At 34.4% G+C, this 12832-nt stretch overlaps 1 protein-coding gene across 1 annotated transcript in view; it reads left to right on the forward strand.

The window, feature by feature from the left end:
• Window positions 1–12832, forward strand: part of SCAF8 (SR-related CTD-associated factor 8) — a 104994-nt gene that overhangs the window by 45753 nt on the left and 46409 nt on the right. Inside the window, 7 exon segments of the mRNA XM_006757679.2 lie at window positions 1045–1158; window positions 1960–2116; window positions 4037–4170; window positions 5875–6019; window positions 7529–7597; window positions 11243–11461; window positions 12165–12832. Coding sequence (XP_006757742.1) covers window positions 1045–1158; window positions 1960–2116; window positions 4037–4170; window positions 5875–6019; window positions 7529–7597; window positions 11243–11461; window positions 12165–12832 — 1506 coding nt within the window.

Genomic DNA, 12832 nt, shown 5'->3' on the forward strand with positions numbered 1-12832 from the left:
ACGAATAGGCACTACATTTTTTTGTGCCTATTTTACTAGTGATAAAATCCTGGATTTGAAAAATTGATGTAAGATTTAGAAGACCTTTGAGGACCAAGAAAAGTTTGTTAGATTTAGCATTTAGTAGGTTATTTGAGAGCTTGAAAAAAATATTTTCAATTGGTTGGTAAGGAGTTGGGTCTGTATCATAAGATTTGAAGAAGTATGTAAGGGGTTAGGTGGACTTCACTTTTGAAAGGTTTGGTATTATAATGACAGTAGCTTGAAGTGTTAGCAAGACTGAGGGAAAGCTTTTTATTTTTAACAAATAGAGTTTATGAGATATTGGGTAATAATAAAGGGATAAAATACCCTTTGAGTTCTTCAAAAGAAAGTGAAAGGCTCTGTGTTTTTTCTGAATTAATACATTAAGGATAATTTTATGCTCTGGCAGTCTATTGAATAATTAAATGCTTTGTAAATAAAAGTCTCAGATCTTTACAATGAGGCTATTTTCCTGTTCATTTTAAAACCCACTTCCAGAAGTACGTGGCCAAAATTAAGTTGTGTAAATTCCAAAGCTTTAGTTTTATCACTTATTGTAGTTTATAGATTTTGTATTAAGGTTAAGATACCCCAAACAATAGTTCTTCAAACATCACTCACTATTATTTGGAAAAATTGAAATAATAATGTGAATAAATTGTATGCTTTCAAATATGTGGGCCATACAATATTATTTTCCTTTTATCTTGTATGCATATTTGTATACTTTTTAAAATAGTTTTTATTGTGTATTAGATACACTTTAATTGATATGTGATTATTTAAGATTTCGTATCCATCATGGCTTAGAGTGAGACCAACTAGGTTTTGGATTTTCTTTGTTTTAAACTAAGTAATTAGTTGTACATGAATTGAAGCAGTAAACAGATAGCTGGAGGAGGAAAAGGGAAATGATTCAGTATTCATCAGTAGTTAATATTCTTTTTCATGAAAACCATAAAATGCCAGAATGAATTGCCCTCCTTATATCCCTTCTAAAGGAAACATTTTTTTTAATAGATGATTCCTCCCAGGGGCTGTGCGTATGTCTGCATGGTTCATCGACAAGATGCATTTCGGGCTCTTCAGAAACTTAGTTCTGGATCATATAAAATTGGGTCCAAGGTCATTAAGGTGAGATTGGGGTATTGGATTATTAGGATATTTCTGTATTTAATTCATTTTTAAAAAAATGTTTAATGGGCAAAATGCAACAGAAATTTATTATTTCAGTATTATTGAGTACAGAATTAGATATAGACAGATTAATACCCAAAACTTCAGTCAATTTATATTAATTTCTCCTTTTTAACCTATTTCATACAACCCAGGCCCTTATGAAGGTTTTATTTTTATTTTCCTTTAATCTTTAAACTGGGTAATTATTATATATTTTTCCATTTTTACCTCGTATAACCAATTTCTTCGATTTGGAGATAATTTGTTCCATCAGTTTCTGTAACTGAATTAAAAACGTTAATGTAACTGCTTTCAATGGAGTTAATGTGCCCATGCTTTGTCATTTTATGGCAGAGCGTTTCCTGTAAACTCCAGTGTCACTGGTCTCTTTTCTGGAGTACCAAGTTTTTGTTTAAATTATAATAACTATTCTAATTATCGATAATGTAGCTTGACATTTTTTATGGTGAAAAGTAGATTTGGATATTGTTCCTGGAAATGGGTTGTCTTAAAGTAAGAAGTGGAAATAAATTTCATAAAGACAATCCCGATCTAATGCAGTTTTTATTTTACAAACAAAAACAGAACATGAAAACTTTTCATGGCTGCTGTTCTTTAAGTAGTAATGCTGTGCCTGTCCAGCTGATTTTTAAAACTAATTTTATTTGTATTTACAATGTCTACATGTTTTTTAATGTTTTGCCCTGTTTTTACAGTATTGATAAGCTTTCTGTTTCCTCTCCTAATTCCTGATAGATTGCTTGGGCTTTAAACAAAGGTGTAAAAACAGAATACAAGCAATTCTGGGATGTGGACCTTGGAGTTACATACATACCATGGGAAAAAGTTAAAGTGGACGACTTGGAAGGTTTTGCAGAAGGAGGCATGATTGACCAGGAAACTGTAAATACTGGTAAGAACCCTAAAGGTAGTTTCATGTTTAAAAAGCACACTTAAATGTTAAGTGTCAGAGTATAGAGAAGAGAGTATTTTAAAAGTCTACAAATGTAGCATTTTTTAGTGTCTTTAACAAAGTTTTCCTCTTTAAGACAAAGAGTTATATATTGTGTATATGGAGTTTTTTTAAAACTAAATATTTAATTCCTTGAGTTTAAATGAGAACTGGAGATTACATAAGCTTCTTTGAAAAACTGCCTAGATTATTTTGATTAGTATCCATGTTGAGAATGATTCATATTCATGTAATTTGAGAATGCTTATGTGCCCATACTTTGTCATTTTATGGCAGAGATCATTTGCTTTAACCAAATGATACTCTGACTTGCTCTTTGAAAAAACCTGTCTTTTTTAAAAAAATATATTTTATTGATTTTTTACAGAGAGTAGGGGAGAGGGATAGTTAGAAACATCGATGAGAAAGAAATATTGATCAGCTGCCTCCTGCACACTTCCTACTGAGGATGTGCGCGCAACCAAGGCACATGCCCTTGACCAGAATCAAACCTGGGACCCTTCAGTCCACAGGCTGATGCTCTATCCACTGAGCCAAACTGGTTAGGGCAAAAACCTTGTCTTTTTATTTTAAAACATGATTAGCAATTATAACCAGAAAGAATTCTTAAAATAATTGAAATATGCTATATATATTATTGCTTCACATCTTCATAGCATAATAGCTAATTTTTAGAATATTTTTGTTCTCAGGCCAACTCATATATTCAGACACTTTTTCAGTTTTCTTCTTGTCATTTTCTCCTTTTACTTGATGGATGTTCCTGCAGAACATGTATTCATTTACTAAATATTTTAGTTCCTGCTGTGTGCCAGGCATAATTTTAGGAACTGGGATTATAGCAGTAAGACAGACAGACAAAAATATTTCATGCAGTGCACGTTGTAGTATAGGAGTTGATAACCTATAGTCCCTGGGCCAAATCTTGTCAGCAGCCTAGTCTGTAAATAAAGTTTTACTGAAACAAAGCCCCGTTCACTTAAGTTTATCTATTTTATATGACTCCTCCCCTCCCAACTACTTTATTATAGGAAAAGTTTGCCCACCCATGTTCTAGTGGAAAGATAGATCATGAACAAGAGAGATAAACTATATGGTATTTCTATGTTTCTAAGTTTTAAGAAGAAAAATCAAGGGGAGATAGGCAGTCTAGTTGTGGAGCTAATGCAATTTTTATCGGTTGAAGGCGCTATAACGGAGAGGGTGATAGTTGAAGGGGTGAGATGTGCAGCTATCTGGGGAACGCATTCCGTATAGAGGAACAGCAAGTGCAAAACCTGTTAAGAAATCAGGAGACCAGTATGGCTTGAGCAAAGTAAGTGAGGAGTGTGTAGTAGGAGATGAAGTCAGAGAGATACAGAGGGGTGACGTCATGTAAAGTCTTATTAGTCATTATAATCACTTTGATCCTTACTCTGAGTGAGATGGAGAATCATTGGAGGAACCATTAGACCATTCTATTTTTGCATCGCTGTATTTTCAGAAATATTTTTTGGTATTGGGTTAGTTCTTGTTGGTTTTCCCTTGTGACAAAATATAGAATAGGTTGGTTCCTCTTATGTCAGACAGCCTTTGAGATACATATGTATTATATCCCTTCTAAGTGTTTTCTTTATACCAAATATTTTAGTGTTTTTCATTTGTATCTCGTGTCATGCTTCTTTGGACTCCTCTTTAGTGTCCTAATTAGATTTATCTGGGCAAAACCTAAATTGTCACCTATAGCTATGGACCCATCTTAAAGATAGATGTGCCAAGGTAGGTGAAGGACTTAGGCAAGCATGAAATAAGCGTATACATAGAAATAAAATGAAAAGTTGCACTTATCTAGAGGAAATCAATTTCAAATATTTTGTTTAGAATGGGAAACTGTGAAAAGCTCAGAACCTGTTAAAGAGACGGTCCAGACAACTCAGAGCCCACCTCCTGTTGAAAAGGAAACAGTGGTCACAACCCAGGCAGAGGTTTTTCCTCCACCTGTTGCTGTGTTACAGGTTAGTGCTGGGTGTTTTTGTTGTTGAATGTGTTGTTTTACATTTCTGTTTTTACTCATGTATTTAGTTTCTAAAACCTGTTGGAAATTGTCCAAAATGCAATAAATAAGAGTTTACACAAACACTTTTTTAAAATATATTTTTTATTGATTTTTTACAGAGAGGAAGGGAGAGAGATAGAGAGTTAGAAACATCGATGAGAGAGAAACATCGATCAGCTGCCTCCTGCACATCTCCTACTGGGGATGTGCCCGCAACCCAGGTACATGCCCTTGACCGGAATTGAACCTGAGACCTTTCAGTCCGCAGGCCGTCGCTCTATCCACTGAGCCAAACCGGTTTCGGCTACACAAACACTTTTTTAAGAAGACTTTTTAGAAGTGATCTAATTCATATATAAGTACTTATTTATAAAACAGATGATTACTGATTGCCTGCTCTGTGGCATTTATTGTTTTAGGCACTTGAGATTAGGATACATCACTGAAAAAAACAAAAACAAACCACAAATCCCTGCCCTTAATAGAGCTTTTGTTCTCCAAAAGGGAGACAGAAAATATAAAATAAGTTTATGAGATACTATGGAAGGAAAAAGATGGTATAAGGATGATCAGCTTGGGTAGATGCGACAATCTTATATAACCATTTGGCTATCCAAGGAAAAGGCTCATGCTTGGTGTGTTCGAGGAACAGCAAGCAGGCTAGACTAGTATACAAAGGACACGTCTAGAAAGACTTTGGTTTTCAATCTGGGATGTGGATCCTTTGGAGGATTTTGAAGGAAGAAGTGACTTGGTCTGGCTTAAAGTTTTAAAGGATTGTGCTGGCTACTATTTTGAGAATAGACTTGTGGGCATTGATAAAAGCAAGGGAGACGGGTGAAAAGACAGTGAGAGCAATCCTAGTGAGAGATGATGATGGCTTAGACTAGTAGACTGATAGCAATGGAGGGAATGAGAAGCAGTCAGATGCTAGGTGTATTTTGATGTTAGCACCAGTGGAACCTCATGGCACAATTAGATTTGGGTTGTGAGAAAAGAGCAGAGGGAAGGTTTTTGGTTTGAAATTGGAAAGTTGGAGTTACTGTTATCTGAGAATGGGGAAGACTGGAAAGCATTTTTTGGGGGAGGACAATTGGAAGTTAAGTTTTGTGCATATGAAGTATCTTTTAGACAACAAAGTTAAGATGTTGAATAGACTGTTAATATAATAGGAATTTTAGAAGAGAGGTATGGCTATAATGCAGTTAAATATTTGGGGATTATTGTACCTAGGATGAGTACAAGGTATTTATGCTAGGAGTAGAAAATAAACTTTTGAGAAATTGGAGTAATTTTAAAGCTGTATTGACATGCCTCCTAGGTTGCATAACAGAGTTAGGTACTATAAACTTACTGGGAGATGGCAATTTAAAATTGAGCCTTATATTCACTATTTAAATAGGTGCCATTACTTTATATCACTTGAATATAAGATCGATTTCACAATCTCCACATACACTATCTGTTGAAAAATAGTGCCTTGCTTTTACCCCAAGTAAACTGACTTTTACAAGTATTCAAAAATGAAAGGAACAAAGCAGCTTAATATAATGGTATTTGTTACCTTCCTAAACAAGAAATAGAAATAATTTACCTTTACAAAGATGTAATCATTGCAGATGGATAAAATGATTTATGGACTTTTTATTTTCTATCCACAAAGATTCCAGTAGCACCAGCTGTGCCTACAGTTAGTTTAGTCCCACCAGCATTTCCTGTGTCAATGCCAGTTCCTCCTCCTGGATTCAGTCCAATACCTCCACCTCCTTTTCTACGAGCAAGTTTTAACCCTTCACAACCACCTCCTGGTAAGGAGTTTTTGTCTTATTAATGGAACTCTAGAATATCATTTCTTTTTCCAGGTTAAAGGCTATAATGCAGTGATTTTTTAAACATTAGCATGTTGGAATCACTGGGAAGGTATGTTAAAGCACAAATCGCTGGTCAGCCTCTTTTTGTTGGGGACCACACGTTAAGAAGCATTGACAGAGAAGAAATGGAATCCTTTAAAATCATTGAAGTGCTCTTAAAATAATTTAATATTTATGATGAAATTGTTATATATTAGTTCTTTATACTTATTATTCATTGGAAAGTGTGCATTAAATTATATAGATTTTTCTCCAAAAAATCATTAGGGTTTCCATTTTGGCATTAGAAATAATATCTTAAAATGCTAATTGAATTCATAATGCATTTTTGACCTAATTGATGATAAATAAAAGTTCTTGAAATCAGTGTTTCTAGGTAAAAACTATAGATTACTTAAATAACACATATTAATTAAATATAAGTAATTGCTTATATAGAATTATTTGTCTATTTTAACAAACAAGGTACTATACTTGGATATTTGTAATTTAAGCTTTTAGCTATTGAATAGAGTTTCTAAAAAATACTAACAAGGCCAAAAAAAGAATTCATTGTCTGAAAATGCTTGTAATTTGTTTGCCTTATGACAAAGTTTTAAAATTACAGTTTACTACGTTAATTTGAAATTGATGCAGATTTTAATAAGAATTTTATTTTTGTATATTTTAAGTATTTGACAATTTTGTCAAAATTTTCAATATTTGTGATTAAAACTTATTTTCAGAAGATATTTTAAACTGATTATTTCAAAAACCATACCACTCAGACTTTATAAAGTCATTGTCAAGCATTTGTTGAAAATCACATCTCTTTTTTTTTTCTTATCTTCAGCAACTGTTTTTTAATTCAATTTAATGATAGTTCTGTATTTTAAAAATTCAAGGAAACAGATTTATAGTTTGATCATTTAATACTGAAAATCATCAAACAGCCAATATTAAATTGGAGATTTATTTCAGTGCTGAAAACATAATATAGTAACATCCAAGATTAAGGAAAATAAATACCTTATCTAGTAGGTAAACATTATATTTATCAAAGAAATATAGTAGCACCTTTTACAGATGACATGGTTGCATATAATGTTATCAGCAGCTTGAAATGCAATGTTTAACTCCCCAGGTAGTCACCATGTTAACATATAAACAGGTTGCCTGGCTTGTAATCTTTAATTTGATAGCATTGTAGAGAGTGTCACAGAACTTTCTCTTGATGAGGACCTCTGTGCATTGCTTTAGCACACTCTATACTTTACTAAGGATCAAATAAGGTAGTATATATAAAAATAATTTTTAAAATGGAAAGTACATTCACAAATATGAGATTGTAGAATAAAAGGCTTTTTAAAGGATGTACAATTTGATTTATAGCTGTTGAAATCTTTGCTTTAAAAGAAGTAACTTTTCTTATGCTATTTTATTTTGGGTCTTTTTTTTCCCACGTAGGTTTTATGCCACCTCCAGTTCCACCACCTGTTGTACCACCGCCTACTATTCCACCAGTAGTACCAACATGTGAGTTTTCTGTTTTAGGATTTTCTTGATTCATGGAGTGTTAATGTGTTGTTTCTCATTCTTTTGAAGTATTGTTCTTTTTTATTATGAAAGTTTTTAGAAACACATTTTGTTGTTGTTAAATGATTTCTAAAAAATTTAACAATATCATATGTCAGTCCATGTTCAGATTGGCTTTCTTGTCTCAAAATGTCTTTTTATAATTGGTTTGTTTTAGTCAAAATTCAAAGAAGGGTCTCTATATCTTATTTTTGTGTGTGTATGTATTAAATACCTTAATCTAGAGTAGCACTGCCCAAACCTCCCTTTTTCAATTCTTTTTAAAAAAAATATGTTTTTATTGATTTTAGAGAGAGGAAGGGAGAGGGATAGAGAGATAGAAACATCAATTGGCTGTCTCCTGCATACCCCTTACTGGGGGTTGAGCCCAAAACCTGGGTTTGTGCCCTGACCGGGAATCAAACTGGTGATCTCTTGGTCATGGGTTGATGCTCAACCACTGAGCCATACCAGCTGGGCTCTTTTTAAATTCTTAATACATTTGATTGGTTAAAGAAATAGTTATCTTCTCTATGCAAGATTCCAAATGATGTATTTGGGTTTTTTTGTTTATGGTATTGCATTTGTCCCTCTATTCCTTGAATTTCCTATGAATAGGAAGTTTTTAGCACCAAAGGCTTGCTTCTTTTTTTGGTGAGAATCCTTAAAGGTGTGGTGCATCACCTCAGGAGCCATGCAGTGCCTTCTTTTCCCACTTTAAATGATGTTGAGATGCATCAGAGCATTCAGGTATTGGAGCCTGGTGATTAAAAACGTTTCCCTCAAGTTTGTATCCTATGGTTTCCATCCATTGATCACTATTACTTAAATCTAATTTTCATTCATTTCAAAGTGGTGATCTTTCGAATTTTATAATTCTTTGCATATTGCTTAACTAGAATTTTTCTATAAAGAAAAACTTCCTCTTATCATCTAAGTGTATCTAGTTACCTTGACATACAGTTAGTTGTACATGTAGATGCTAACTTATTTCCTGTAAATGCCTTTTTTTCAGAGTAATGAGTTAGTTCTATGTTAATTCCAGTGCTATCCAATGGTTGAAGCCGGAGAGGATTTCTCTTATTTCTCTTCCTCTTTCTCTCCCTTTCCCTCCCACTACTTTCTCCTCATTTTCTTAAGTGTTTATGGATTATGGATGTTTGCTTCCAAGCAGTTGCATTCACTTTTCTCTTTGCATTTTAGTTCCATTTTCTTTTTAAAAAAATATATTTTAGAGTGGAAGGGAGTCGAGGGAAGAAAGTGATTGAAACACCAATGATGAGAATCACTGATTGGCTGCCTCCTGCACACCCCTATCAGGGATCAAGCCTGCAATCTGGGCATTTGCCCTGACTAGGAATCGAACCATGACCTCTTGGTTCATAGGTTGATGCTCAACCACTGAATCCCCCTTGGGCAGACTGCTCCATTTCTGACAACGAAAGACCTTTGATATTGCCTCTGTATCTTTTGAGATGATTACATCAGTTTCTGAGAGCTTCTTAGTTTCCACCAATGATGGCCTGGTGGATTTATTGTAAAGAGAGTGTATATGGTAGAGAGCTCCCCTTTTGATAATATCTATTTCTCTTATATTTTTAAACTCTTAACTCTCTTTTAGTGTTTACCAGCCGTGGGCAAACTACGGCCCGTTTGAAATGAATAAAACTAAAAAAAAAAAAAGAGACTGTACCCTTTTATGTAATGATGTTTACTTTGAATTTATATTAGTTCACACAAACACTCCATCCATGCTTTTGTTCCGGCCCTCCGGTCCAGTTTAAGAACCCATTGTGGCCCTCGAGTCAAAAAGTTTGCCCACCCCTGGTTTAGATCGTATTAGGATTCTTCTTTTTTTGTTTTGTTGGTTAAATAGGAAGAATTGTTTGACTTCCTGATAAGTTTTTTAAAAGTAATGTAAATATTTTTACTGGTTTTTTTTGTTTGTTTGTTTTTTTTAAGAGAGGAAGGAAGAGGGATAGAGAAACTGGGATTCAAGCCTGAAATCCAGGCATGTGCCTTGACTGGGAATCGAACTTTTGACCTCTTTGTTCATGGGTTGATGATCAACCACTGAGCTACACTTTTCGGGCTGGGAAAATTTTATTTTTAATTTATCTTTATTGTTGAAAGTATTACAGATGTCCCGCCTTTTCTCCCATTGATCCATTCCACCCTGCTCCCACTCAGAAGCCATATCTGAATTCACTATTCATGGAGACTCATCCTAGAGCCTACCTTTTAATTATTTCTTCCTAATTTCTTCATTTTGGAAAGTCCGGGATAAAAATAATGGAGAAAAGGAAATACCATTGTATTTCAGATACTCTCCTATTTACTCATTCGATCTCATTTAATTATTAAAATTTGCATTTGTGAGCCCGGGTGGTTTTATAGCTTTCTTATGTGCTAACAGTTTGTCCAGATCATTTAGAGCTAAATACGAGGATAACACAGTTCCTAAAATCCCCAAGTAAATGATTTAATAGTATTGTGATAAAAATTGGGCTGAAAATTCTAATTGCTTGATTGTGGTTTTATATTCCTTTAATTTGTTTTTTAACATATAAATAATATAAACACTTAGGGGGTTTCTACACATCCTTTTAAATGGAATGTTTATACCTTTTTTATTTGCAGTCCACTTTATCTCCTCCCATCTGATGAGCTCCTAACCTCATTTTACAAAAAGTTGTGAATATAAGAACCCCAGCCCATTCTAATTTCAGGGGGATTGGGTGGATATTCATTCTTATACATATTTGCCAGTCTGCACTAATCATTTCTATATATTCAGAGATACATGTGCTAGCTTACTTGGAAAATTATGAATTTTTTTTGTATTGCTGAGATTTTCTTAAGTTACTGGTCCTTATTTTACTAAACATTTTTGTGCAAATATTTCTAAATTTTAATTAAAAAATAACGTTTTTATCTTTATGGTGACTCATTTGTCATTTTAAGCATCAGTTATTACACAGTGTGCTGGGTCAGTGGTCGGCAAACTCATTAGTCAACAGAGCCAAATATCAACAATACAACGATTGAAATTTCTTTTGAGAGCCAAATTTTTTAAACTTAAACTATATAGGTAGGTACATTGTTATTAACTTAATTAGGGTACTCCTAAGGCTTAGAAAGAGCCACACTCAAGGGGCCAAAGAGCTGCATGTGGCTCACGAGCTGCAGTTTGCCGACCACTGTGCTAGGTAATACAGGGGTGCTATGAAAGAATGTAGTTTTTATTATAAATGAAATAGAGGGACCAGAAGAAAATTCCTATAGGAAGGTCCTCAAGTAACTTCGCTTCACTCAATGTTGTTTGGTTACAATCTTTATGAGATCCTTAGGAACTTAACACTTGTTTATATCAACTAGCCTATGGTTAGTTACACCATCTTAAAGTCACAGAACTTACCGACAACCTTAAGTGAGGACCTATTGTATGTTGTTAATTGAGCAACCATACCAAACAATTGGGGAGAGAGGATAGGGAGTCATTTAAAAGTTTGGCAAGGCCATTGTTATTCATGGTTAATATTTTAACTTAGCACATGAATGATGAGATAATTAAGTCTGAAATACAGTCTCTCACTCTTTAAACAGCATTGGTGCAGCCGCCATTATCCATGACTCCAGAAACTGTGAAAGAGGTTGGATTCGGTAGCCTTGTTTTACCAGGTGGTTCTGTTGCCAGCAGTCTTGCTCCTTCCACTCTGCCAGCTGGAACTGTTTTTAATCCTCCCCCTAAACAAGCAGAGCCTGAAGAAAAAGTACCTCATCTTATAGATCACCAGATCTCTTCTGGTGAAAACACCAGATCAGGTAAAAACTAAAATGAAAATCCCCAGAAACACATAATTAAATCCTAAGTACTGCTTCTATGTAGTGGTGTTTAATTCCGAGGTGCCATGCATTTGTAACCAGTTTAATGCACAAATATTGAAATGCAGTTTTTAAAAAGATCACTGTCCTTTAAAATTTATATTAAAAACAAATTTGTTATTCTGTTCAGGATAGTATAGATTTTGACACCTTTCCACTGAGACCTCATTCCCTCTACTTATTTTTTTCTTTTGCTTAATGGGACTGATTTAATGTGTTATGAAAATAAGATTGCACAAAATATGAATACCTACAAAACGATAAAAATGAACACACATACTAAGTATAAATAACTTACTTATGACAGGTATTATTTAGCCAGGTCTACAAATAAATATGGTGTTTGAAAGCAACAAGTCCTTTTTTTTTTTTTGGCACCACGGTTGGTATATATACTAAGAATTGTGGTTAAAGGTGGCAAATCATTATAAAACCTGGCATTTTTGTTAACTTAAAGATCATGTTTAATATTTAAATTTTACTACAACTGGTATTAATTTTAGCTATAATTCTTACTTAGTATTTAGTATACTTTGAATTTAGCTGATTAACTCTAAGCTAACTGCTAGAAATTATAGCATTAGTTTTCTTTTTATACCAGAATAATGTTTGTTTTTTGTTTTTTCTCCCCTTTTCATTTTAGTGATTCCAAATGATATTCCAAGTGGCTCTGCAATTTTAGGAGGACAGCCGCCAAATGTGACAAACAGTTCTGGAATTCTTGGAGTTCAGAGACCAAATGCACCAAGTAATTCTGAAATGCTTGGAGTCCGGCCATCTAACGTCTCCAGTGGTTCTGGGATTATTGGAGCCCAGCCACCAAATATTCTAAATAACTCTGGGATTTTGGGAATACAACCATCCGGTGTTTCGAGTAATTCTGGACTTATGGGAGTACTACCCCCCAGTCTCCCTAACAATTCTGGACTTATAGGAGTACAGCCACCCAATGTTCTAAATACAGCTGGACCTTTGGGAACACAGCCACCTGGTGGGCCTCAAAATTTACCCCCTTTACATCTCTCTAATCAAAGGATGCCTGTAATGCCAATGTTAGACCTTCGTCCAGGACTAATGCCGCAGGCACCTGGACCAAGATTTCCTTTGCTACAGCCTGGAATTCCACCCCAACGAGGACTTCCTCCCCCATCGATGCTTGATTCAGCTCTTCATCCACCTCCCCGTGGTCCTTTTCCTCCAGGAGATATTTTTAGTCAGCCAGAAAGACCTTTTCTAATTCCTGGAAGGCAAAGTATAGACAATATTCCTAATCCAGAAAAAAGGATACCGCTTGGAAATGATAACATTCAG

The sequence above is a fragment of the Myotis davidii genome, unplaced genomic scaffold (assembly GCF_000327345.1).
Source record: "Myotis davidii unplaced genomic scaffold, ASM32734v1 scaffold1494, whole genome shotgun sequence".
NCBI classification, from domain to species: Eukaryota; Metazoa; Chordata; class Mammalia; order Chiroptera; family Vespertilionidae; genus Myotis; species Myotis davidii.